Consider the following 26,221-nt stretch of genomic DNA (forward strand, 5'->3'; position numbering starts at 1 on the left):
AACTCCTTAAAGCATGACCCCTTTTTTGCCCTAGGAAGTAAATCTCAGGCTGTCAACTATATCTATGTCTCTTATTATCTTATTCACCTATATCAAATCACCTCTCTTCCTCTTTCTTTCCAAAGAGAAAAGCCCTGGCTCTCTCAACCTATCCTCATAAGACATACTTTCTAATCCAGTCTTCATCATGGTTAATTTCCTCTGCAGCCTCTCTAAAGCTTCCATTTCATTCCAATAATGAGGTGACCAGCACTGAACACAATATTCCAAGAGTGGTCTAACCAGTTTTATGGAGCTACAAGGTGTTGCATTTTGTGAGGTCAAATGTAAGGGCAAAGTATACAGCTAATGGGAGGATCCTCTGGAGTATTGATGTGTAGAGGGATCTTTTGGTCCAAGATCATAGTTCACTGAAAGTGACAACAGTTAGATAGGTTGCTAATGAAGGCATCAGCCATACTTGTCTTTACCAGTCAACTCATTGAGTACAATAGTCAGGAAGTCATGTTTCAGCTGTAAACTTTGGTTAAGCTGTATCTGGAGTACTCTACAGTTCTGGTTGCTGACTTAAAGGAATGATGTGGAGACTCTGGAGTGGGTAAAGAGGTTCACCAGGATGCTACCTGGATTGAAGAGAATAAGATTGAAGAGGGATTGAACAAATGGGTTGTTTTCTCTGGAGTGTTGGGAACTAACGGAAGACTTGATAGAGATTTACTAAATTATGAGAGGCATGGAGAGGGTAAATAGTCAAGAGTCTTTGTAACAGTAGAAATGTCAAATAACTGGAGAATGTGTAGCTTTAAGGTGGGGTGGGGGAGTTTAAAAGTGGAAATGTGCTAATATTTTGTCAGAGAGGTGTCTGAAATGCATTGCTGGAGAGGTGGTGGAAACACATTATAATTTCACTTTGTGCTGTTGCACAGTTGCTGCACAAGTTGATAGGTTGGTTAAGGTGGTGTATGTTGTGTTAGTCTTCATTAGTTGGGAGACTGAGTTCAAGAGCTGTGAGGTAATGTTGCAGCTCCATAAAACTCTGGTTAGATGACACTTGGATTTACCAGGCTGCTTCTATGAGAGGCAATTTTATGAAGTTTACAAGATATTAAGAAGATATTAAGAGAGAAAGAAAGGACAACTAGCACTTTTTTTCCTAATGGTGTAAATGGCTAATATGAGAAGGCATAATTTTAAGATGATTGGAGGGAAGTATAGTGGGGAGTACTTGGAACGTGCAGCCAGAGTTGGTGGTGTGGGAACATACATTAGGAGCATTTAAGAGATTCTTAGATTGTGCATGAATGCTGGTCTATGTGGGAAGGAAGCATTATATTTGTCAACACAACATTGTGGGCTTAAGGGCCTGTAACATGTTGTATAGTTCAATGTTCTATAATAGCATTTATAAGGTATTTAGACAGGCATGTGAAAATGTAGTGAATGGATCACGTGCAGGCAGGTTGGTTTAATTTGACATCATGGTTGGCAGACAACATAGGCTGAGGTATCTCTATACGATTGGTGTGACTTGTTTGAAATTCCTGTAAGATCAGCAGTAAAAATTCATTTTAAGCCCCGAGCAAATGTCACAACTGCCCATCATTGCTTGTTTTGTAATTGGAATAAACATTGATGGTGCAGTTTAAAAATATTTTTCACAGAACATCACCTGATACAATTAGCATTGCTTTTATAAAAGTCATTGATGTCAGGAAATAACAATTGGAGATTTATGTGCTGAGAACTACTTGTAATGATTAGGGTATAACTAGGTGGAATTTTCTCCTCAAATAAAAATATGCTTTACATTTTTGGGAAGCTTTTTCATGTTAACAGGTGGCCAAGTATCCTACGCATCAACATTCCAACAAGCCTTTTATCTTTTATTAAACACTCTTAAAATACTTTCAAAATTGTGTGAAACACTTTAATAACAGTTTAATGAAAAAGTTATTTGCTGATTACTTTTGATGGGTTGAAGATTTAAAAATTTATTTCCCAGCTAATTTTAAACTGCCAGAAAACATTCATCAAAGAGCTCTGTAAAAACAGATGATTAATCACACTACTTTATGATATGCCTCTTATTTTAATGCAGTTGATTTAAAAACTATTGGGAGTATTAATGAAACTCTTTCAATATTACTGCACACATTTGGTTCCACAGATGTTTACTATTCTAATCTCAATGTTTCAATGGATTTTATGTACCAGTTTCTGAAAACATTATTTTCCCCAGAGGGGGGAGCAGAGGCAAGTGAATTGTAAGCAAAAACAGAGCAGGTTTTATTTGGTAGTAAGACACACAAAATGCTAGAGAAATTCGGCAGGACAGGCAGCATCTATGGAAAAGAGTACAGTCCACATTTCCGGCTGCGATCCTTTGCCAGGCCTATCAAAAGGAAGATTTAAACTTCTTCAGGGTAGGTATCCCTGGAAGAGACTTTGCAGTGTAGTAATCAAATCACAAACGAGAAAGAATCTGAAGATGCTGGAAATCCAAGCAACACACACAAAATGCTGGTGGAACTCAGCAGGCTAGGCAGCATCTACGGAAAAAAGTAGAGTCAATGTTTTAGTGAGACCCTTTATTTGGTAGTAGTCTGTATTTAACATAACCTGGGGAGCTGGTTTGCAGAGAGGAAGGTAAATGAGTTCAATAGAAGAGAAAAACTTTCATTGGTACCTTACTTAAAAGCTATCAATTTGGCCTAACTTCACTGGTTATTTAAAAGATGTTCATAAATCATCTTAGGGTATTTCACTATGTTAAAAGCACTGTATAAATCCAAGGTGCTCCATGGGAATGCTAACTAAATTGGCCACTAAATCATAAGACCATAAGATATAGGAGAAGTAGGCCATTTGGCCTATCGAGTCTGCTCCACCATTCAATCATGGGCTGATCCAATTCTTCCAGTCATCCCCACTCCCCTGCCTTCTCCGCATACCCTTTGATGCCCTGGCTAATCAAGAAACAATCTATAACTGCCTTAAATGCACCCAATGACATTGGTCTCCACAGACACTCGTGGCAACAAATTCCACAGATTTGCCACCCTCTGACTAAAGTAATTTCTCTGCATCTCTGTTCTAAATGGGCATCCTTCAATCCTGACGTGCCCTTTTGTCCTAGACTCCCCTACCATTGGAAATAACTTTGCCATATCTAATCTGGTCAGGCCTTTTAACATTCAGAACACTTCAATGAGTAACACCTGGGACCTGAAGCTTGACCAGAGGTAAAGGAATTTACAGAACATAGAGCAGTACAATACTGGATGTGTGACTCAGCCCATGATGTGGTTATGATCTGATCTTAATGCCAATTTATACATGTCTTCCAGTGTATCATCCATTTCATGTGTTGTTCTAAAAGTCTCAAACTCCACCAAACTGTCCATTTCCACTTCTATCCCTGGTACCTTATTGCAGGTACCTACCACTGTTTAAAAAAACACCACTCCCCTCAACCTTGAAAGCATGTCCTATGGTGCTTGACATTTCTACCCTGGGGGAAAAATTCTATCAATGTGTCTAAATTTTAAATTTCACTATCAGTTATCTTCCTCAGCCTTCAACGCTCTTGGGAGAACAACACAAGTTTCTCTAACCTCTCTTTGCAGCCCCATGCCCTCTAATCCAGGCAGCGTCCTAGTTTACCACTGCACCCATCCACTAGTCTCCACATTCTTCCTATAATAGGGTGACGAGCACTGCACATTATACTCCAAGTACAGTCTGACTGAAGTTTTATGTAGCTACAGCATGACTTCCTTCCTACCCTTTTTAAAAATGCAAGTAAAAATGCCATGGGATTTTCCTCAATCCTGCTCATCAAGAACATTTCATGGCCCCTTCTGGCTTTTCTAATTACCTGCTTGAGTACTTTCCCACTCATACTTCAGAAGGACCCAGACTAATTTTGGCTTACGAAAAGTCTTACTTTTACTTAATGACTAAATTTAGGACCTCTTGGAATGACATCACCAGTTACTTCACTTTTACTGGAGCACACCGATCCTAAACTCTGATTAACTGATCTTTAAACAACTCCCTTATGTCAGACATGGACTTGTCTGTTTAGTATCTTCTCTCAAGATCATAAACATAGGAATCTGTGGTCACTAATCCTAAAATATTGACTATTAGATCTATCACTTGGTCTAGCTCATTTCCTAAAACCAGGTCTGGTATGTTTTCTCCCCCCGCAGGACTCTCCACAAGTTGTTTCAATATACCTCATGATCCATTTAAGACATACTGTCCTGTGTAAGCCTCTCAATATGCAAGAAGTTAACTCCCCACTATAAAAACTCTTTTTTCCACCTTTCCATTATCTGTCTAAATATCTTTGACTATTGGGGGTAGGGAGCAATATAGTGTAATTCTATCAGTGTAATTGCACCTTCCTTATTTCAGGGCTCCACCCAAATTACCATCATGGATTAGCTCTCCAGTGTGTTCCGAGTACCGCTGTGACATTCTCCCTTACCAGTAGTGGAATCCCTCCACCTCTTTTACCTACCTCAATCACGTCTTAAACAGCAAAACCCAGGAATATTCAGCTGCCAGTTCGGTTTCTCACTACCAGGTCTCTGGGTGTTAGCAGCAACTTCCAGAAGGCAAGGCATAACTGCACAATGTGAGTTTAACTGGGAACATTGGCACTAATTGAAATGCTGCAGAGAGTAGAAAAAGCTGCTTATGTAATTTCTCTACTTGCACTCAGTCTTTTGATGGGCGAAATAATTAGTAGTGTTCCGTCAACATTCCAAACCAATTCTATTGACCCCCATGTATGTGGAGAACTCGGGTGGGGGGGGGGGGGGGATCACAATGTGGGAGTGAAAGGAAAAGCAGCTAAGTGGCATATACATTCTACATCACTTTCCTGCTCAGCCATTGTATAACCGGGGAAGGCACTTTCTGTAAAGGGGCAAAGTGTCTTCCTGAAGAGATGCTTTAGTCAAAACACGTATTAGTCATCTAAACCTGCGAGGGCCATGATTTTGAACATGCATGCAAGTAGGAAAAATGACAGATGATGAACAATGTCCCCTCTAAGGTGTGCATGTGCACACACATCCCTTGCTACTAGCATACAAGGGAATTTAAACTGCACTCAAAATGTTCTCACCCTCTACTTTGATGGTATGTTAAGTATATGTCACGATCGTACACAATCACATTTTCTTTTCCGGTTTCTGATGCAGATGGTGTTGACAACGTGGAATTTCCTGACGATTTGTCCATAGATTTTAGAACTGGCTAATTTATACCGTTCTTATAAAAGAAATTATTCAGTGCACACATGTTGTTGTCACTGGGCAAAAAATTGCACAGCACAAGATTTTTGCACACACTGGTCATTACAAATTAGATGGAACATTTATTGCAAGATGGAAGGACTTTGTCTGAACACCACATGGATAACCTTAAATGAAATTAACAATCATATCACTCTTAAAGCAATACAGACAGTTGGGAATTCAAGATTTAATTTATTAATTCTAGGTACCATGATTTTACACCATTAACAGCCAACATCTGGTTACCTGGGAAGTACTGATGAAGCACACTACCTTTTTCTAATTTTTGTGGCTTTTAGAAGTATTAAGAATGGAGCAAGCTTCAACATCTGAATCGAAAGGATAACCCAGGTTTAATTTCTGCATCCTGCATTGTCCCCACATCAGTAGCATTATATCACACACTGTGATAGCTGTGCATTTTCCCCCTATAAACATTGTCACATTGTTACTTTACTACAACATGCAAGTTCTACCACATTGCTTCAGGCAACAAGGGACACCAAGTGAACATGGAATGACAACTGGCTACTTGTTTTTTTCTTTAAAAACCACAGCTTATGGCTGAAAGTACTTGGTCCCAGTTAATTTTTGTCAAGACTGGACCAATCTAATGCATGCACAAGGAGAAGCAAGGGTACTGCAGGAGCAGTTCACAGCAGACAAAGGTGACCCAGTGACAAGACGCTGAAAAACAGGCAAATAAGGGAACAAATCTCAGCTTTCAATAACCAGTCTTTGCTCCGTCACTAATGCCTGTTGGGCTACAAGTTTATTCTCATGACGACGAAGCTTTGACACAATCTCTTTGAATGACATATCTTGCGTCTCCTTTTTAAGTTGCTCTGAAAGAAAAACAAATATCCTGATTTACAGTCAATAATTATAAACTGGAAAAACTAAGCACTCAAAGGAGTGACAAACAATCTACTGGAGGAACCCAGATAATCAAAAAAACAACCACAGTAACTTATATATTTACAAATGACGAGGTTAGCAGGTAAATGGATATTCAAAACTATAGCTCTCAGAAACACCATAAGCTGCATTAACTTGAAGTGGGCAATAATCTTGTCTGTTTATCAAAATACACTTCTTGGAATAAGACCAGGTCTTGTTAAACAGTAAATATCAATATCACTGTTATGACACGTATGATTAACAGCTGGCAATTAAAAATACAGAAATTTAAAAAATACCATTTAATTTTCTTGGATGGATCAACCCACTGTGTTAAACTTGTGCCCAATAACTTTGCAAACCAGTATCCAATGTCATGATTTACAAACAAGTTAAGCAAATCCCAATACTAATTTTGTATTGTGTAAGATTATAAACTCTAAATAATGGAAATTAATATTTAATACTGCAAATATATCTCACCACATGGAAACTGAGTTAAAAGTGTTGAATTCTAACAGATTTAATAAAGATCTTTGAAAATGTCATTGCAACCCTTTAATTTTAACTGAATGTTGTAATTCTGCTGCATTATAGTATCAGACAGAATAACTCTTCCAAAACAATATCAACAATACTCAAATCTTTCCCTCCCCCCAACCTCTTAAGCAATTTTAACTATTTTAATGATTAATGCAATAAATGTGGCTCCAGGCTTAATAAACTTCCAGATATGCAAGTGTTATACATAATTGGCACTTCATTGACATTTGGCCAATCTAAAAGTGGACTGTATGACAAGTGAATTATGGACTGCATATAAAGTTACATAGATTGTTATTAGTTTCTACAGCTATTCGCATCAAGTACAAGAAATGTTATTGACCTATCTGGTACAGGCCCACTATTTATAATGACTGGATAACCAGCCGCTGCCCAGTTCTTTAAGTGGACCCAGGAAAAGGCTGCCAATATCGTGAGCTGCAGACCACACATATAAAAGAAGAAATTGAACCAAAATGATAAGAGACTGAAATGGATTGTTCTGATATAGACTGGAAGATGAGATAAACTAAAGATGGAGAATCCAGTATTGAATCCTGCGGCTGCAGAGTGCCCTGATTAAGTGCTGCTCTTCAAGACTTCAGCTGGCTCTCATTATACAGGAGATAAATACAGGACTGAAGGTGTGTATATGAATGCACACAGCATGTGGAAGAAACTAGATGACCTGGTAGCGCAGTTAGAGATTGGCAGGACTGAAGTTGTGGGCATCACTGAGTTGTGGCTGAAAGAAGATCAGAATTGGGAACTTAATATCCAATGATACTTTTTGTATCAAAAGTACAGGCAGGTAGGTAGAGGGGTTGGGATGGCTCTCTTGGTAAAAATTGAAATCAAATCCTTAGAAAGAGATGACATAGGACCAGAAAACGTAGAATCCTTGGGTAGATTTAAGAAACTGAAAGAGTAAAATGATTCTGATGGGAGTTTATATACAGGCCCACAAACAGTAGCCAGGCTGTGAGATACAAATTACAACAGGAGATAGAAAAGGTATATAAAAGGGGCAATGAAACGAGCAATGGTGGATTTCAAATGCAGATAGATGGGGAAAATCAGACTGGTGCTAGGTCTCAAGAGAAGGAATTTGTAGAATGCCTACAAAATGATAGCTTGTGGTTGAGCCCCCTAAGAGAAAGGCAATTCTGGATCAGGTGTAGTGCAATGAACCAGATTTGATAAGGAAACTTAAGGTAAAGGAAGCCTTCGGAGAGAGTGATTATGACAGAATTCACCCTGCAATTTAAGAGAGCAGCTAAAATCAGATGAATTAGTATTCCAGTGGAGCAAAGGAAATTACAGAGGCATGAGAGAGGAGCGGGCCGAAGTTGATTGGAAGGGTCACTAGCAGGGATAACAACAGAACAGCAATGGCTGGAGTTTCTGGGAGCAATTTGGAAGGCACATGAAAGATACATCCCAAAGATGAAGTATTCTAAAGGAAGGATGAGGCAACTGTAGCTGACAAGGGAAACCAGAGTGACAGCATAAAAGCAAAAGAGAGAGCATATCATTTATCAAAAAATTAGTGGGAAGTTAGAGGATTGGGAAGCTTTTAAAAATTAAAAGGAGGAAAAACTAAAATAAGAAATACAAGATGTGTCGGCATTGGAGAGGTTCACGAGAATAATTCTGGGAATGAAAAGGCTAACATATGAGGAGCTTTTGATGACTCTAGTCCTGTACTTGCTGGAACTCAGAAGAATGATGGGGATCTCACTGAAACCTAACAAATATTGAAAGCCTAGATAAGGCTGGATATAGAGGTTTCCTGTTGTGTGTGATCCTAGGATGAGGGCACAGCCTCAGAATAGAGGGATGTCCACTTAGAACAGAGATGGGAGGAATTTCATTAGCCAGAGGGTAATGGATCTGTGGAATTCACTGTCAAGTCATTGAGTATATTTAAAGCAGAGGTTGATAGATTCCTCATTAGTCAGACTGCGGGGTGAAACAGAAGAATGGGATTGAGAGGGATAATAAATCAACCGTGATAGAATGATGGAGCAGATTTGATGGGCTGAATAGCCTAATTCTGCTCCTATGTATAATGGTGTTGTATCAGAACAGGAGACCACTGATAAAAAAAAAAAATCAAGAGTGAATGGGAAGGTGACTTAAGAGTGGCAGGCAACAGAAGGCGCAGGACCACTCCTGCAGGTTGAATTCAAAAGCTCCTGTGAAGTGATCATCCAATCTGTGTTTAGTTTCACAATTCTCATTTGAGCCTCTTAAAGGAGAAACACAAAGATTAGAAGGAGAGTTGTGCTGGAACCCATGAAATTTCATTGCTTACACTATTCTTCAACAAGACTTCAATGGGAAATGGAGCAGAAATTGATGGGTGTGCATAATTACATTATTGGTGAGCCTGCTTGAAAGCCCCAAGTTCACATCAAAGAACACAGAGAAGCTCTGTTGCCACCAATCTGATACTGAATTTCGCAGAATTGTAGATACATTGTACCAGTGATGTTATTGTTAGACTATGCATTTCACAGAAATTATTGATGGTCCATCAGTCACTTACCTGAACCCATTATGGTACAAATCATTATCATTGAGTTGTATTTGATTTCAGGAGCACTGATATCATCAGAAAGCAGTTTGTGTAAAATTTGCACAAGTTTAGCATTCGCCAGATCCTGCTCAGCTATACCTATTAGAGAAATTAATAATACATGTCAAAACTGGGAATTAGAAACAAACTGTTTTTAAGCCATTAGCATCTTCATTACACACAAATCACTCTGCTGATTATGAAGATGCATAAGCACAATAAATCCTTTACAGTGTCTTGTCCGCAACTTCGTAACTCTAATCGTGCAAGTCTCTTAATACTGCAATGGAGAATCACCAGCTTTGTGCTTGGCTTGAATCCAAAACCTTCTGATTCAAAGGAGGCTACAGTCTGTGGCTTGCACATCTGACCATGATATGAAAGCAAAAGAAGTGCAAGAATAACAGTCAAGCTTTTTGATCTAATGGTGGTGGACTTTAGGAGATCTAGGCCTCATATGGAGCCAGTGATCATTAATGGAGAATGTGTGGAGCAGGTTAAGACCTACAAGTATCTGGGAGTACAGTTAGACGAGAAGCTAGACTGGACTGCCAACACAGATGCCTTGTGCAGGAAGGCACAGAGTCGACTGTACTTCCTTAGAAGGTTGGCGTCATTCAATGTTTGTAGTGAGATGCTGAAGATGTTCTATAGGTCAGTTGTGGAGAGCGCCCTCTTCTTTGTGGTGGCGTGTTGGGGAGGCAGCATTAAGAAGAGGGACGCCTCACGTCTTAATAAGCTGGTAAGGAAGGCGGGCTCTGTCGTGGGCAAAGTACTGGAGAGTATAACATCGGTAGCAGAGCGAAGGGCGCTGAGTAGGCTACGGTCAATTATGGAAAACCCTGAACATCCTCTACATAGCACCATCCAGAGACAGCGAAGCAGTTTCAGCGACAGGTTGCTATCGATGCAATGCTCCTCAGACAGGATGAAGAGATCAATACTCCCCAATGCCATTCGGCTTTACAATTCAACCGCCAGGAGTAAGATATGTTAAAGTGCCGGGGTTAGGACTCAATGTATTTAAGTAAACTACTTAAGAACTTTTTAAAAGCTATTATTAATGCTTTTTGAGAGGGTGATTTTAGATGCATATCATATTTTTACTGAGTTAAGTATTGTATGTAATTAATTTTGCTACAATAAGTGTGTGGGACATTGGAAAAAATGTTGAATTTCCCCATGGGGATGAATAAAGTATCTATCTATCATCTATCTATCTATCTAATGGTAAATAAGAAAAATGGAGAATTGAAAGAAAATTTATAACTCTCAAATGTACTTTAAGGAATAAAACAAATATCCAGGAAAAATGAGGACCAACCACTGCTCACACAATAGTACATGATGAAAAAAGCCCAATAACATAACCAAAAATAAAAGCATGACTGGAGTATTATTTATATTTCAATAGTGGATGACAAGAGGAGAAAAGTAAGGATTTCAAAATCTACTGAGCAAATGGTAAAAGCACAGCAGAGAGAAAAAAATGGGGAGCAAGGACTTTGCAGGGACAGAAAGAAATTAGGAAAGCAAATACAGGATATCTGCCTTAGAGGAATGATAATGAAGGCTTACCAGACAGAATCACGGGATATGGGGGCAGTCTTATGATGGGCCACAGTAGGCAAGGCATATATAACATATTTAAAAGAATAAGATAGTCTTATTCAAACATTTGTTAAAGGGCAAATTATCTGAGGAGAAATTTCTTCTTTTGAATGATTATCATTGTTAGAAATTCTTGATGCCACAATATTCCTTCTGTATTTTATTTGTAAATGCATTTTTTTAGACTAAGATGGAGGAAATTGCTACAGCATTTATACTAACAATATTATAGATTGGAATGCAAGAGGATTATTGCTCACTACTGTGAGCCATCACCTTCCCTGCACTGCAAGTTACTGTTCTTCTTGATGCTGTCAAAAGCAGCAGCAAGTGGGGCATCACACCAGGATATAAGCAGTCTAAAAGTAAATAGGTTTAATTATTTCTAAAATTGTAATGATCAGAAGACATTTCCTTTTGGGAAAACTCCATTAGGTTAAATGAAAAAAAACAGGTTTGCTTCTTCCCTTGTGCACAAATATCTAACCTAGCACTTTTCAGTCAAAACAAAACTTTTCTTTTAAATAAAAACCTAACACTTCTTGCATAAGAAATTAAAATGAGACAGCCATAGAGCTTGCTCTACCATTCCGTAAGTTCATGGCAAATCTCGCCATTGACCTTTCCTGCACAACTCCCAAAACCTGTTTTCTTCTGCAAGTTAAAGCTTTATACATCTTGGCCTTGAAGATGTACTAAATAATCCATTCTCATGTATGCCCAGCCCATTCAACTTTGTACTTAATAATGATCACCTCTCATTCTTCTAAAACTGTAGAAAATATAAACCTAAATCTATGGAAATTGCTAAATGTTCAACCATAAACTGTTATCATTAGCTAGCTGAGAAGTCCCAATTTTCATAATCAGCCTGAACTCTATAGATAGTTAAGTGATACCACCAAACGCAAACAGCAGATAGATTTTGCTTTAATACCTGTACAGGATTAATTTCAGGAAGCAAAAATATAATGGCTATCGAAAATCCTTTGCAATATTGATTATCGGCTACCCAAGACCAATGAAATTCTGCATAATTCTGCTAATGCAGCAGAGGCTAGTTAGCTCCGTATGACGGAAAAATACATTTGAACACTGACGACAGTCATTGCACCATTTTTATTAATTAAAACTGATGCAGTAGCTGACCCTCATCTTGATCTCTTAATCTTGACAAAGACAAGACCAGAACACAAACTTTCTCATTAATGCTAATATCTAATAAGCCAATCTTGTGGCAGCAGCTCATCGCATAAAAGCAAGCAGACTTGGTCAGGAGATTTTGTTGTTCAGACATAACATCAGAGTGGGGAAGAAATGTGATTCAAGTGACTTTATTTATCGAGATACAGCATAGAATAGGCCCTTCCCCCAACTTAACCCTAGCCTAATCATGGGACAATTTATAATGACCAATTAACTTACCAACTGGTAAACTTTGGACTGTGGGAGGAAACCTGAGTACCCAGAGAAAACCCACAGTCACGGGAAGAACATTCAAACTCTTTACAGACAGTGGTAGGAATTGAACACAGGTCATTGGTACTGTAAAGCGTTGTGCTAACCACTATATTACTGCACTGCCCCCAACTATGGAACGATTATTGGTGCCAGACAGGGTGCTTTAAATACCTCAAGCCACTGATCTGCTGGGATTATCATGAACAGTCGAAAGTTTACAGAGAATGGTGCGATCAACAAAAAAAAACATCCAGTAGTGAGCAGCAGATATTTACTTATTGCTTGATTGAGATACAGCATGGAACAGGCCCTTCCAGCCCTTCAAGCCATGCTGTCCAGCAACCCCTGATTTAACCCCAGACTAATCACGGAACAATTTACAATGACCAATTAACCTACCAACCAGTACATCTTTGGAGTGTGGGAGGAAACTGGAATAGAAACCCACATAGTCACAGGGAGAACGTACAAACTCTTAAAGACAGCAGTGGGAACTGAACCTGGGTCGCTGACATTGTTCTCGCCACTACTATGGGTGAAAAAGCCTTTGAGCAAAATAGTCATAATGGTTCAAGCTGACAGGAAGGCAACAGTAACTCAAATACCCATGCATTACAACAGTGGTGTGTAGAGGAACATCTCTGAATGCAGAAAACGTTGAAGTGGATGGTCTACAGCAGAACACACCGGGTTCCACTGTTGTACCTAATAAATGGCCTCAGTGTACGTATGTATTTATTTCTTAGAGGGGAAATATGAAGGCAAAGTTTGTAATTGTCAGTTGCAGGAGTAATGGTGGATTAATTGCTGTAAAAATTAAGTCATTGTTTTCCTTTAAAGTCAGAACATACTGAAATACAACGGATGTTAACATTGAAACTACACTTATTATTCCAAAAGATGAAAAACTGAGTGATGAACCAAGAGCTACCATGCAGCAAGGATGAAAAGTGTAGATAAGATGAATGAGTACATACATAAAGTTACACTGGAACTTGCAGTCTCCTAGACAAAGGCTTGATATCAGAACTTTGGTATTCCAAAGTTCAAAGTAAAATTATTATCAAAGTAAATATATGTCAGCCATATACAACCCTGAGATTCATTTTCTTGCAGGCATAGTCAATAAATCCATTTAACATTATAGAATCAATGAAAGACCACATTGAACAGGGCGGATGGACAACCCATCTGCAAATGACAACAAAAAGTGAAAATACAAAAGAAAAATTAAAAATAATAATAAATATATAGACCATGAGATGAAGAGTTCTAGAAAGTGAGTCCATAGGCTGTGGGAACAGGGTGAGTGATAGGGCAAGTGAAGTTGAATGAAGTTATTCCCTCCAGTTCAAGAGCCTGATGCTTGAGGGGTACTAACTGTTCCTGAAAGTGTATAAAGATTAATACAGTATTAAAATCGACTGGGCATTCTAAAGCATATTCTTGTACTGTAGAGTCTTTCTGTTGTTGCTTTTCTTTCCAGCTGTATCTTTGACAGATATGGATATTGCCTGAAAACCTCACAGTCCTGAGAGTTTCCATGAAACTAAATGGAAGTTGCAACAAGCTGCTTAGTATAATCCTTCCATTTTTATCTGCTCATCACTCACCAAGTTCCAGAGCAGCAATCAGTCCTAGAGCAACAAGAGCTTCATTCTGCATTATAACATGTTCACTTGTTGCCATGGTGACCAGGTGCTTAACACCACCACTTTGAACAATTGTCTTGACAACATCCTTATAAAGTAAGGAAGATAGAAAAAATGAAACAGCAGTTAGCATTGAAGAGTACAAAATACAAATATACCAAAATCAAACCATGGCGAGGCACTGAAGTAGCTTGAAATCTTTGAGTGAAATGCATATTATTTATTGTTTAGTCGCTTTTGTTTAACTTTCCAATGGCGAGGGCCGTAAAATTCAATCTTTTTTTAATAAGTCAGAGTATTTTCAACATTTTCACCTTAGTTCCATATTGAAAATGCTGCACTTCTCAATCCTCACTGAATTATTTTAATACAGCTACTTCCAAATTTGTTCTAGTAGAGAACTATTGATTGAATTTAATATTTTTTTTGCCACACCTGTTTTTTAACTGCTCAGTTTAACCATTCTATAGGTTGAGTATCTCTTAACTGAAATGTTTGGGCCAGGAAGGATTTTGGATTTTGGAATATATAATCAGATAGCTTAGGACTGCCATCATTTCCAACTGAATTTGTATGTTACCATCACACGTACTTTATATTTTTATATTAATGGTATGTAATAATTTTTACTGTTCATGTGTTCAGGGAACCAAAACCAGCATCAGGAGACTACCTGAATCAGCTGTTGAATAACAAACAGCGGCAGGCTTTCAGTCTCCACCTACAGTGCTGTGTTTTGATTAAAAGGTTACAGTACATTGCATTTGTATTTTTACTGTTTTTTGCTTTTGTACCTTACATAAACCTATCAACACTGTAGATTAGGTCTGGTGTTCAATTTTCATCAGTGACAATGTTAGCAAATTCAATGATCAGTCAATGCTTTATTACCATAAATATTTAAAAATTAAATGCTGAGCCTTTTCTTAAATTTCTGCAACCAGCTTGCTGATCATTCACAATTACCTTCAAATTTCAGTTTGTCGTGATAGATCCTTGCTTGTTTCGTGATCACCATACCATTAAGCAGCATATGTTCACTCAGATGCTGATGTATTTCCTCTTTCAATACACGATTGAGAGCTTCATTTTTCACTTTATGCAATGTTTTTCTATTTTTCATTTAACTTCTGTTCATTACATTCTGTTTTCTTCTCGGAACTGTCTGTGGTGCACTGAGACCTGTGCATCACCTGGGGACCTTCACAGTACCTTGAGTAATCTTTCATTTGTAATGTCATGACAGTGTTAAAAAAAAAAATCAGATTTCGGATAAGGGGTACTCAACCTGTACATCCATTTATCCTCACCACTTATCCATTCTATTCAACATTGAACTATTTACTTTGGATAATATTTGAAACCATTCTAATATCTTAAGTGGATTTTTGCATTTACAACTCAACAATGTCATTTATAGAAAATATTGTTCACTGAAATGTACCTTTGATTTGCTGTGCCGAATGAGGGCAGATAATAGCCTGTTTGATTCGCCCATGACACCTGCATGGTCCTTTGCATCACACCATTCTACCAAACGCTCGATCAGTTTATTATTCTTACCCAGCTTTTCAGCTGCTTCAGCTGTAGAGGAATATGCACAAAAAAGAATAGATCAGGCAGAACAGTTTCAGAAAACTTTTCTTAATGACTAGCAGTTTCTAAACTGCTTTTAAGCTGCACTACAGGGAGTCACAGACCAGATTCAGGAATGGATATGTCTGCCTGAGCCTGGCACACAGGTTAACATGGATACTTGATTTCTTTCTTTAACTGTGACACACAGGCAGTATTTATTTTACTTCATTACTGCTAGCATTATTAGAAAGAAAACAGAAGGCAAGAACTTAAAAATCTGGATTTCAATTATTGGTAGACAACTGAACCTGATTTATTAAGTGTTAACCCTACTAGCAAACGGAGATGGTATTTCACCATAATTCAGACTTAATTGATATCAATAAACTGTCATTACTATCCTTACTATGAAAATCTGCTTTATATAATGATAAACATATTTTGACAGTTCACAAGCATAAAAGTGGATAATGAGCCAAAGGAAGAAAAATTAGTAGAACAACTGCTGTTATGAGCTTTCAGTAACAGGTGGTGGCTGACAGCCTTGTTATGGAAAAGGATTCAGACAACAGTTTTGGATGAACCAAATTTCCCTGAGGATAAGAGAATGGCCAGATGGTTTTGACTGAAAGGTAAACAGTGGCCTGGGCATCAATGATAAGTTTCTTTTAGTTGGGTGCTCACAGTTAATATAAATTCACTTTTTCAGTGTCTCTGTGGAAAGTTGTATTTTGCATGGACTGTCAAGGATAAATTAGAAATAAAATTTTAGTTGGGTTAAAATCATGTCCAAGGATTCTAAACATTTTGTTTTTTTGTTCGGTTTTTATATTTAATTATTTAACAATTTTAGAGGTTCCTTGAGAAGAGCAAAGAACTTGCAGGGCTTATAATAACTGGGCTTGAAGTTTAACCATGCTGATTCAGATTCACTGCTTGCCCGCACACTCCACTAAGTAGCGGCTTATTCTGGAGAATAGCTGCAAGGTGCTGTGATTTCCTGCAGGGGCAACAGATGAAAATCAGCAGGCACTATGAGGTTTGATTTAAATTTGTTTCCATTTAATATAAGCTTTCCATCAGAAATTTATTAAGAATCCTAAGCAAACTTTCTCCTCTTTATCACAAGGACACATACTACTTGGAGGGAATAGATGGAGTGGACCTGACATTAGTAGGGAAAATTATGGAATCTATTTGGCTGTAACTTGGTACGAGGAAAATAACGACAGTATTTGACAGAGTCAACATGAATGTCCAGGATTTCTAAAGTAAGTACATGTTCAGCACAGCATTGTGGGCTGAAGGGACTATTGGGCTGTAGGTTTTCTATGTTTGTATGTTTTCTATGTTTCATTCAGGATAAAGATGAAAAGCAATTTCTTCAGCCAGAGGGTAGTGTATCCTTGGAAATCTGTACCTGAGAGGGCTGTGCAGTCGATGAGTATTTGAGAAATCAAAACATTTCAATAGGAAAGGAATGACGGATGTGGGTTAGTGCAGGAACATGGCATGGAGGCAAAAGATGAGACATGATCGTTGAATCTCGCATAAAAGGCTCAGTGGCCTAACCCTTCTTTTATTTCTCATGTTCTAACATTATTTTATTGCTTTCACGTACTCTCTTTATATTGTGTAAAAGTTTGTAAACAAGCAAATATTCAGAAATAGTTTCACCATAAATCGACTATATAGATGATGATACCTTGTGTATCAATTAACATGCGCAACGTTCCAAGTAACTTGAACTGGACTGGTGGCATCTCAGACTTGAGAAACTTCAACACTTCCTCTGCAACTCCTGCAGACAGCATCTTTGCTTTATTTAATACTGAAACAAAAAAGAATTTAAGTGGTGACTTTCATCTGCTAGACAGTATTAATGGAAAATAAAGACTTATATTACAAGTTGGAAATTTTGGGTCTTTTTATTCATGTCGTGATACTTTCTTCACAGTTGTCATTTAAACTAGTAGACTTATAAATATTGCAATATACTTAACCTTCAAGCAGGAAGGCTTGTATCTGATGGAGTCATGCTGGAAACTTAAGATACAAAATTGTATTTCTGATTAAATAAACTATTTTGGATTCTAGGAACCAAACCTTTCAAAGACTTGACAATGGACAAAATATTCCCACTGAAACTACGTGCAAGTTATTCATACATGCATATGAAAATTCACTGTGAATGTATAACCATCTTTAAAAAGAGCTAGGAGTACCAGCTTTCAATCAGAAAGAACCAAAGGTCCCATTCCTATCACAACCCAGAAGCCCCGAAGTGTAGTACTATAATGGTGTAGATCTGGAATCCCTCTTCAAATACTGCCACAACACTAGAAATATTGAATAAAAATTTGTTTTGCACAACATCTACCTGCATTCCCTGTCACTCAGTTTTACCCAAATGTTTTTCCAATGGCAACAATTCCTATGATACCTCCCAATGTGCACCCCCACCGCCATGCACATTTTAATGCTGCAAACTGTTGAAACACACTGTGCTTCATTTCTTATGAAGCAATATATACCAAAACCTAGGGCCATTATGTTTTGCTTATGAATGAAAAAATGAAAAAAACTTACCAGGAATAGCCAGATTTCGGAGAGCACTGAGGGCAGCATGCTGTACAGTCACATTCCCCTCGTCAACGTGTCTATTCAATAAATCTAATAACTTCTGCACAATTCCAATTTCCACCATGTGGATACAGTTTCCATCTGTGGGTGACAGAACAAATATGTTATCTGCAAGAAAGATGTGCTGAATGCCATATGGAGCCAGTGATCATTAATGGAGAATGTGTGGAGCAGGTTAAGACCTACAAGTATCTGGGAGTACAGTTAGACGAGAAGCTAGACTGGACTGCCAACACAGATGCCTTGTGCAGGAAGGCACAGAGTCGACTGTACTTCCTAAGAAGGTTGGCGTCATTCAATGTCTGTAGTGAGATGCTGAAGATGTTCTACAGGTCAGTTGTGGAGAGCGCCCTCTTCTTTGTGGTGGCGTGTTGGGGAGGAAGCATTAAGAAGAGGGACGCCTCACGTCTTAATAAGCTGGTAAGGAAGGCGGGCTCTGTCGTGGGCAAAGTACTGGAGAGTTTAACATCGGTAGCTGAGCGAAGGGCGCTGAGTAGGCTACGGTCAATTATGGATAACTCTGAACATCCTCTACATAGCACCATCCAGAGACAGAGAAGCAGTTTCAGCGACAGGTTACTATCGATGCAATGCTCCTCAGACAGGATGAAGAGGTCAATACTCCCCAATGCCATTAGGCTTTACAATTCTACCGCCAGGACTTAAGAACTTTTTAAAAGCTATTATTAATGCTTTTTGAGATAGTGATTTAGATGCATATCATATTTTTTACTGAGTTAAGTATTGTATGTAATTAGTTTTGCTACAACAAGTGTATGGGACATTGGAAAAAAAGTTGAATTTCCCCATGGGAATGAATAAAGTATCTATCTATCTATCTATCTATCTGAATCAGCTTCTCCAGGTTGAGTGGTACACTTCTAGGACTGCTGCTTAGCACAATGTATATTCACAAGGTTTAAGCCATTAAATATTAGACTATTGAACAGCACAATCAAACAGATCTGCACAAAAATAGAAAATGCTCGTATTTACCTCAGTAACCTTTGGACTGAATTAATCAAGAGGCCAAGGAAGAAATTTTGCTGACTGATTGGACTTTCTGCCTGCAGAAAATAATGATCTCTGCTGCAGTAATTTCCTGCTTCTGGTAATAAATGCTACTGAATATTTAACATTTGCTACAGACAGCTGATAATGAAAAGCTGGAAAGGAAGATGAGAAAGTCCAAGTCAAATTAATAATTTCCTTAAACTACTGCGATTGCCATAGTGCTGGGCTGATGAAAACACATCTGTTCAGAGGGAAAATTTTCCCCACTGCTAATTAAATATGCAGCAGTAAGGATTTGAAAAATAACCCATCATCAACATTCAAGCATGTAATACATTTAAATATACAAACACTACGTGCTTTGCAAAGGAGTTGGTGATGGACAGATGCCAAGTGGAGGGGGAGAGGGCAGGGGGAAATTCCAAAACACAGTAGCCCAATGTATAGTGCATGAATTAGCATAGGGACATAGTCAGTTTCAACATGGGCACTAGCCTACATAACAAAATTGGAGTAGATTGCTGAAGAACGATGTAAAACTATGGTGGTGACAGAAGACAGACAAGTATTCAATGTTTAGTGCTGTGGGAGATAAATAACCAAGGGATCAACAAGGTTGCAAATAATGCAAGGGAAATTTATAACAGGATTGGATGTGGTGATTTCAACATTATCTCAAAATAAAAGATTGGCTGCAACTTTGTAATGATAAGTCGTCAGTGAAAATGCTTTCATTTCTCCTATAATTATCAGCAACAGTGGTACCACCTATGGGCCTCTCCATCAAGGTAAGTGGAGAGAATTTGATGAGTATGAGATCTTATTTTTTAAATTAAGTTTCAAATGTTTTAGATTCAAGAACACTTCGCATTTTTTCTAGCAAAACTTTTAAATTGCACATTTCCCGTAAGAGTTTCAGTTCTAGTTATATCCAGGGTAGGGCAAACATTAGCGAGCAAAGTTTTGTTCCATTTGATTTATGTGTGGGATGCAGTGCCCATCACACAAGACCCCTCTTGCATCTCACTGTTCACGGCCTTGTTCTAATTGATTCATCTGGATCTGTAGCAGATGTTGCTGCAGTTTGGATTGCACAAGATCAATTTACTAGTTTATTTGGGTGTAAATAGTATAAGCAGCCTGCTACTGACTGCAACTTCTAGACCAGTGCAATGAATATATTTATTGATTTTTGATGCAATGATGCTCAAGCAGAAATTGTCAAAATACAGATCTTCAAGTGCCTTTTTTAATATATTTTTTGTTAACATTACATTATTCACCAATGGAAGTAAAAAGACTTGATTATGTACGATGCCTTTCATAATGTAAGGTTGTCACAATTTTTATAAACTAATGGAGCATTTTTGCAAGTAAAATGGCTGCTACAGATACATGGCAAAAAAACTGCAACATTAACTTTAAAATCAACTGCGTGAATAGTAACTAGTTTTACTGAATTAGGGATGTTGAATGAAGGATGGCTATTGATCAGGATACTCAGGATAAACCCTTCACATCCCCCCTCCCCCCTCCCCACCACATTTCTTCAAAAAGTGCCAGGGGACCTTGTGCATCCAAAGTTGGCAAAGTGGGATTTCAAATAGCATAATTTACAAGACTATGCTGGTTGAGGGAAAAATACCCCCCCCCCCCCCCACACAATCTGAATTTTATTCTAAAAGCCATGCCCTAGAAATTTACTGTTAACTTTTCACTGTCAGCAACAGTTACTGTGCTACTAGCATAAAAGTTTAATTTAATTGGTAGCAACTCAATGGTTATGCACTCACTGACAGGATTGAAGACCGATTTATCTTTGCATTTTTCTGACATGACAGATGGCTCTGAGGAATTAGTATGGTAGTGCACAATGTTTTCTGCAAAGAATGGTCTGGTCTAGCCTGAACTCACTGCATCCCTTTCTGCATTTCCTGTTGTAGGCAATTGGTCCTCAAAGCATCTTAATTGATCTTGGTCAGTTCAGTTTTCCAAAAATGCACAAAATATCCATAATTGAGAGTCAGTTAAGCTACAACCCAAATCTTACTAGCAGTCATAAGAATTTAAATGACTTAATGACAAAAATTGTATATCATCTGAAACTTCTACAATCTCCATTGAAATGAAGTCACTTGTTGTCAACTGGGCCTTAAAAAATGTCATGCACCTCATACTTAGTGGGTCATAAAATTACATGGAACCATGTAAACTGGCTATTATAACTAAGGACACAAATAAAGGGAGTTTAAACATGGGTTAGCCTGGTCAGCTATTCAGCAAGCTCATGGTTGATCCTGTACTTAAAGAATATTTACCTGCCAGATCTTACAACGATCCTGCAAGTGACCAAATATCTGTAAATTTCAGCCTCAATATGCAGAGTGAGATAATTGTCATAGCCCTCCAGAACAGAAAATTCCAAAGAGTTACAGTACTCTAAAAATTAAAACTCTTCTAATTTGTCTGAACCACAACTGCCACACATCAGAAACAACTCACTGGGATCAGAAAGACTTGAAATGCACAATGAAAAGCAAATTGCTCTTTTTGTCTTTCGTGGAGACCTGGGTGACAGAGGAGATACTGGACCACACTATCGAACCCTCTGGGTTCCCCCTGTTCCAGGCAGACAGGTCAAAAACCTCTCGGGGAAGAGTAATGGAGGAGGGGTATGCTTCATGGTCAACAATGCTTGGTATTGCATTGCAAGGGTTGCACACCATTGCAGACTTCAAAGCCAAGCATAGTGGTGCCACCAATATCGCAGCCTCTCTCCCAGATGAGCTCAATCGCTTTTACACTCGGTTCAATGTTGCTAACTCTAAGCCTCCAAGGAAAGCTACCGCTACAACCTGCAACCTGGTCATCTCTGAGGCTGAGGTACACAGATGTTTCCATCGAGTGGACAGTCACAAGACTGCTGGACTGGACGGCATCGCAGAGCTGGTACTCAGGATGTGCGCAGGACAACTGGCAGGTTTGTTTACAGACATTTTTAATCTCTCCCTCTCCCAGGGTAGAGTCCTCCTGCTTCAAATCATCCACCATTGTCCCTGTACCAAAAAAGCCCAAGGTAACATGTCTGAAATACTGTGCCCTGTCACACTCACCTCAATAATAAGCAAATGATTTGAGAGACTGGTCAAGGACTACATCTGCAGCATGCTACAACCCACAATGGACCCCCTACAATTTGCCTACCGACACAACTGATCAACAGCAGTAGTCACTGCTCTACATACCATCCTTACACATATGGAGAAGGAGGATGCTTATTTGAGAATGCTGTTGCTAGACTACAGTTCAGCATTCAACACCATAATTCTCTCCAGGCTCGACAGGAAGCTCAGAGACCTTGGCCTTGTGCAGTTAGATCCTGGACTTAGAAACATAGAAAACCTACAGCACACTACAGGCCATTCGGCTCACAAAGTTGTGCCGAACATGTCCCTACTTTAGAAATGACCAGGTTTACTCATAGCCCACACAAAATGCTGGTGGAACACAACAGGCCACGCAGCATCTATAAGGAGAAGCACTGTTGACATTTCGGGCCAAGACCCTTCTTCAGGACTAACTTTGTCCTGAAGAAGGGTCTCGGTCCGGAACGTCGACAGTGCTTCTCCTTATAGATGCTGCCCGGCCTGCTGTGTTCCACCAGCATTTTGTGTGTGTTGTTTGAATTTCTAGCATCTGCAGATTTCCTCGTGTTTACCCATAGCCCTCTATTTTTCTAAGCTCCATGTACCTATCCAAAGGTCTCTTAAAAGACCCTATCGTATCCACCGTTGCCGGCAGCCCATACCACGCACTCACCACTCTGCATAAAAAACTTATCCCTGACATCTCTTCTGTACCTACACCCAAGCACCTTAAACCTGTGCCCTCTTGTGGCAGCCATTTCAGCCCTGGGGAAAAGCCTCTTGACTATCCACACGATCAATGCCTCTCATCATCTTATACACTTCCATTAGGTCACCTCTCATCCTCCGTCGCTCCAAGGAGAAAAGGCTGAGTTCACTCAATCTGTTTTCATAAGCCATGCTCCCCAATCCAGGCAACATCCTTGTAAATCTCCTCTGCACCCTTTCTATGGCTTTCACATCCTTCCTGTAGTGAGGCGACCAGAACTGAGCACATGTGGGGTCTGACCAGGGTCCTATATAGCTGCAACATTACCTCTCGGCTCCTAAAGTTCAATTCCACGATTGATAAAGGCCAATACACCGTATGCCTTCTTAACCACAGAGTCAACCTGCGCAGTTGCTTTGAGCGTACTATGGACTCCGACCCCAAGAGCCCTCTGATCCTCTACACTGCCAAGAGTCCTACCATTAACACTATGTTCTGCCATCATATTTGACCTACCAAAATGAACCACTTCACATTTATCTGGGTTGAACTCTATCTGCCACCTCTCAGACAAGTTTTGCATCCTATCAATGTCCCGCTGTAACTTGACAGTCCTCCACACTATCCACAACACCCTCAACCTTTGTGTCATCAGCAAACCTACTAACTCATCCCTCCACTTCCTCATCCAGATCATTTGTAAAAACCATGAAGAGTAAGGGTCCCAGAATAGATCCCTGAGGCACACCACTGGTCACGACCTCCATGCAGAATATGACCCGTCTACAACCACTCTTTGCCTTCTGTGGGTAAGCCAGTTCTGGATCCACAAAGCAATATCCCCTTGGATCCCATGCCTCTTTACTTTTTCAATAAGCCTTGCATGAGGTACCTTATCAAATGCTTTGCTGAAATCCGTATACACTACATCTACTGCTCTTCCTTCATCGATGTGTTTAGTCACATCCTCAAAAAATTCAATCAGGCTCATAAGACACGGCCTGCCCTTGACAAAGCCATGCTGACTATTCCTAATCATATTATACCTCTCGAAATGTTCATAAATCATGCCTCTCAGGATCTTCTCCATCAACTTACCAACCACTGAAGTAAGACTCACTGGTCTATAATTTCCTGGGCTATCTCTACTCCCTTTCTTGAATAAAGGAACACCATCCGGAACCTCTCCTATCCCCATTGACGATGCAAAGATCATCGCCAGAGGCTCAGCAATCTCCTCCTTCACCACACACAGTAACCTGTGGTACATCTCATCTGGTCCTGGCGACTTATCCAACTTGATGCTTTCCAAAAGCTCCAGCACATCCTCTTTCTTAATATCTACATGCTCAAACTTTTCAATCCACTGTATGTCAACCCTATAATCGCCAAGATCCTTTTCCGTAGTGAATACTGAAGCAAAGTATTCATTAAGCACCTCTGCTATCTCCTCCAGTTCCATACACACTTTTCCACTGTTACATTTGATTGGTCCTATTTTCTCATGTCTTATCCTCTTGCTCTTCACATACTTGTAGAATGCCTTGGGGTTTTCCTTAATCTTGTCCGCCAAGGCCTTCTCATGGCCGCTTCAGGCTCTCCTAATTTCATTCTTAAGCTCCTTCCTAGTAGACTTATAATCTTCTAGATCTCTAACATTACCTAGCTCTCTGAACCCTTCGTAAGCTTTTGTTTTCTTCTTAGATAGATAGATAGATAGATAGATAGATACTTTATTCATCCCCATGGGGAAATTCAACTTTTTTCCAATGTCCCATACACTTGTTGTAGCAAAACTAATTACATACAATACTTAACTCAGTAAAAAAAATGTGATATGCATCTAAATCACCATCTCAAAAAGCATTAATAATAGCTTTAAAAAGTTCTTAAGTCCTGGCGGTAGAATTGTAAAGCCTAATGGCATTGGGGAGTATTGACCTCTTCATCCTGTCTGAGGAGCATTGCATCGATAGTAACCTGTCGCTGAAACTGCTTCTCTGTCTCAGGATGGTGCTATGTAGAGGATGTTCAGAGTTATCCATAATTGACCGTAGCCTACTCAGCGCCCTTCGCTCAGCTACCGATGTTAAACTCTCCAGTACTTTGCCCACGACAGAGCCCGCCTTCCTTACCAGCTTATTAAGACGTGAGGCGTCCCTCTTCTTAATGCTTCCTCCCCAACACGCCACCACAAAGAAGAGGGCGCTCTCCACAACTGACCTATAGAACATCTTCAGCATCTCACTACAGACATTGAATGACGCCAACCTTCTTAGGAAGGTTTACTACAGTCTTTGTATACCACGGCTCTTGTACCCTACCATAACTTCTCTGTCTCATTGGAATGTAGCTATGCAGAACTCCACACAAATATCCCCTGAACATTTGCTACATTTCTTCCGTACTTTTCCCTGCGAACATCTGTTCCCAATTTAAGCTTCCAAGTTCCTGTTTGATAGCCTCATAATTTCTCTTATTCCAATTAAATGCTTTTCTAACTTATCTATTCCTATCTCTCTCCAATGCTATTGTAAAGAAGATAGAATTACGATCACTATCCCCAAAATACTCTCCTAGTGAGAGATCTGACACCTGACTAGGTTCATTTCCCAATACCAAAATCAAGTACAGTTTCTCCTCTTGTAGGCTTATCTACATATTGTGTCAAGAAACCTTGCTGAACACACCTAACTAACTCTACCCCATCTAAACCCCTCGCTCTAGGGAGATACCAATCAATATTTGGTGAAATTAAAATCTCCCACCACGACAACTCTGTTATTACTACACCTTTCCAGGATGTTTCCCTATCTGCTCCTCTGTTACTATTAGGTGGCCTATAAAAAAAACACCCCAGTAAAGTTATTGACCCCCTTCCTGTTCCTCACCTCCACTCACAGAGACTCCGTAGACAATCCCTCCATGACGTCCACCTTTTTCTGCAGCTGTGACACTATCTCTAATCAACAGTGCCACGCCCCCACCTCTTTTGCCTCCCTCCCTGTCCTTTCTGCAACATCTAAAACCTGGCACTTGAAGTAACCATTCCTGTCCCTGAGCCATCCAAA

At 39.3% G+C, this 26,221-nt stretch overlaps 1 protein-coding gene across 2 annotated transcripts in view; it reads right to left on the reverse strand.

Moving 5' to 3' along the window:
- Nucleotides 1-5,484: 5,484 nt before the first annotated feature.
- Nucleotides 5,485-26,221, reverse strand: part of rap1gds1 (RAP1, GTP-GDP dissociation stimulator 1) — a 79,492-nt gene continuing 58,755 nt past the window's right edge. For both annotated transcript variants that reach the window (XM_073042428.1, XM_073042429.1), the window contains 6 exons: nucleotides 18,228-18,362; nucleotides 17,344-17,469; nucleotides 15,505-15,644; nucleotides 14,022-14,148; nucleotides 9,307-9,435; nucleotides 5,485-6,157 (listed from right to left, as the gene is read on the reverse strand). In XM_073042428.1, the coding sequence (XP_072898529.1) occupies nucleotides 6,030-6,157; nucleotides 9,307-9,435; nucleotides 14,022-14,148; nucleotides 15,505-15,644; nucleotides 17,344-17,469; nucleotides 18,228-18,362 (785 nt within the window). In that variant the 3' untranslated portion in view covers nucleotides 5,485-6,029. The remainder of the gene's footprint in view (nucleotides 6,158-9,306; nucleotides 9,436-14,021; nucleotides 14,149-15,504; nucleotides 15,645-17,343; nucleotides 17,470-18,227; nucleotides 18,363-26,221) is intronic.

Source organism: Hemitrygon akajei, chromosome 4 (genome assembly GCF_048418815.1).
Source record: "Hemitrygon akajei chromosome 4, sHemAka1.3, whole genome shotgun sequence".
Taxonomy (NCBI): domain Eukaryota; kingdom Metazoa; phylum Chordata; class Chondrichthyes; order Myliobatiformes; family Dasyatidae; genus Hemitrygon; species Hemitrygon akajei.